At 53.6% G+C, this 2,175-nt stretch overlaps 1 protein-coding gene across 1 annotated transcript in view; it reads left to right on the forward strand.

Moving 5' to 3' along the window:
• Window positions 1-866, forward strand: part of DISP1 (dispatched RND transporter family member 1) — a 23,550-nt gene extending 22,684 nt beyond the window's left edge. The window contains exon 6 of the mRNA XM_023520106.1: window positions 7-866. Within this exon, the coding sequence (XP_023375874.1) occupies window positions 7-844 (838 nt within the window). The 3' untranslated portion in view covers window positions 845-866. The remainder of the gene's footprint in view (window positions 1-6) is intronic.
• The last annotated feature ends 1,309 nt before the right edge of the window (window positions 867-2,175 follow it).

Consider the following 2,175-nt stretch of genomic DNA (forward strand, 5'->3'; position numbering starts at 1 on the left):
CAAAAGCGCCCAAGATGACCCCAGCTCGGCCTTGTTACAGCCCTCTCTTGACCAGGACACTATGTGTCACCTCTTCTCTCTGAATCAGAGATGTAGCTGCCCAAACGCCTACAGACGTTTGAGATACGGCCCACACTCTTGCCAGCAGATGGCTGACCGCGTGTGCCACCAGTGTCCCCCTACCGCCAGCAGCTTTGTGCATGTCCACAACGGTGTGACCCCTCTGAAGGCAGCTCGCCACGCCCCCGAGGGCTTCGCGCACCCCATCCCACACATCCAGCACTGTGCGTGCCGACGGGGCGGAGCGAAGCCCCCTGCGGTGCAGAATTCTCTGCCCAGGAGCTTTTTCCTACCCCCAGCGCAGCACGCGCAGGCCCAGGAGAAAGCCGGTCCGGCCAGCGCAGGGCCATCGGCATCTGCCTGCAGAAGCGGCGCAGCATCTTTGCACAAAGCGTGTTGCGATCCTAAGATGAACAAAAGGGGACCCAGTAAAAACAGAGACCCCAGGAACCCGGATGGCGATGCCGGGGCCGAAATCAAGGACTGCCCTTGGGCGAGCCAGCCCGGCAGGGCAGAAGGGGCCGCTGAGCCCAGCTCGCCACAGACGCACGTCGCTGCGAACGCAGAATGTTCAAATCGGAGCGAGCCCAGATTGACGGGGAACCATCCGATGGGGGAGGCTGGTTACGGGTCCTGCCCAAACAATCCGCAAAGCTGTGGCAGGATCGCGAGAGTCAGTTGCAGTTCTGTGGACTGTCAGATGCCGGGCGCTGACGCCGACCTGCCCGCTGTACTCACGCACTCGGAACTTTCTGGGGAAAGCTTGTTGATAAAAACACTTTAATAAATAGAGCATTAAATTCAGAGCCAGTGCCTCAGTTGTTCCCCTGGAATGGAAATAGAATCTAGAAGTTCAGAGAGGGAGCCCACAAGTACAGGCCCGAGAACGTTTCACTGTGTTAAAAAATCGTGGACCAGTTTTACATTCTGCACGAACCGTCGGCGATCTCGTATCTAATGCGTGGTGGCTGGCGGTTAGATTTTACGTTTTCAAAAATACGTTTGTTTTTTACATGTGTACCCAGCTTTAAACATCATTCTCTCTCCCCTCCCGTGGTGGGAGGCAGATTTAGAGTGTGAATGGCCCAGAAGTTTCCGTGTTCCCTGGCAGTCAGGTTTACCGGACAGCCTTATCCCTGTGCAGGTGGCTGTCAGGGTGTGATTAGGACATTTGATCGTGCGGCATAAGTACGCATTTTAATAGCATCACTTCAGATGGGATGCAGGAACCAAACATTAAAATTTGTATTTCGGGTGAGGCCTCGTTTTAAAATTAGTCGCTAATCATTTTAATAGTGCATTCCACCTGTCTGCACAAGTACACTTTGCGCGAAGCCACTGACACATTTATACCCAAATTGGTATCTGTTACCGCATTAGCCAGAATGCGCAGTTGTTCAGTTAATGCCTATGAACCCAGCAGTCACAGGCCTCTTCTCGTGTCAGGTGACAGTTATGTTAGTGCCACAGAAGGACGAGCACAAAGGAAGAGATGTGAGCACCCTAAAAAGCACTGCACTTAGGATAAGTCACATGTTCACAAAGGTGGGCCCAGGTCGGGTGCCTCGTCGCCTTTGAAGCAGTCGGAGGAGGGGACCGGGCTCTCTGAAGGGCTGCTCCCATCTGTGCCCCAAGGGGACACGTTCAGACCACCGCATTCTCCTGTGTGAGTGTCTCAGGATCTGCCAGGGTGATTTCATTGTGCAATTCACACCTGGAAATGCTGGTAAGCCTTCAGGCGGCATCTTAAATGACACTTGTGTGCCTCGTGTTAGTTCAGTCTACAGTAACTGAGCTTTCTGGGTCAACTTCAGATGACACAGCCGTCCCTGCAGAGTGTCATCTGATACCGTGTGTGCATTCCTGCTGCATCCGGGGACAGTCCCCGCGGCATCCTGCCCCCCCATCCCTCCACCCCCGCCCCAGTCTGCCTCCAGTTCTGTCCTCTGAAGAAGACTGGTGGGAATATTTCTAAATAAAACATTCTTTCCAAAAGTTATCTTTGTTATTTTCTGAGAAAAGTTTCCCAAATTAGATCCGCATACTTTTCAGGGCCCGAGAAAAGCTTTCGAGACTCGGCAGGGTCTCGTGGTCCGCCGACTCCAGCCCACCTTC

This window comes from Pteropus vampyrus, unplaced genomic scaffold (assembly GCF_000151845.1).
Source record: "Pteropus vampyrus isolate Shadow unplaced genomic scaffold, Pvam_2.0 Scaffold248, whole genome shotgun sequence".
NCBI lineage: Eukaryota > Metazoa > Chordata > Mammalia > Chiroptera > Pteropodidae > Pteropus > Pteropus vampyrus.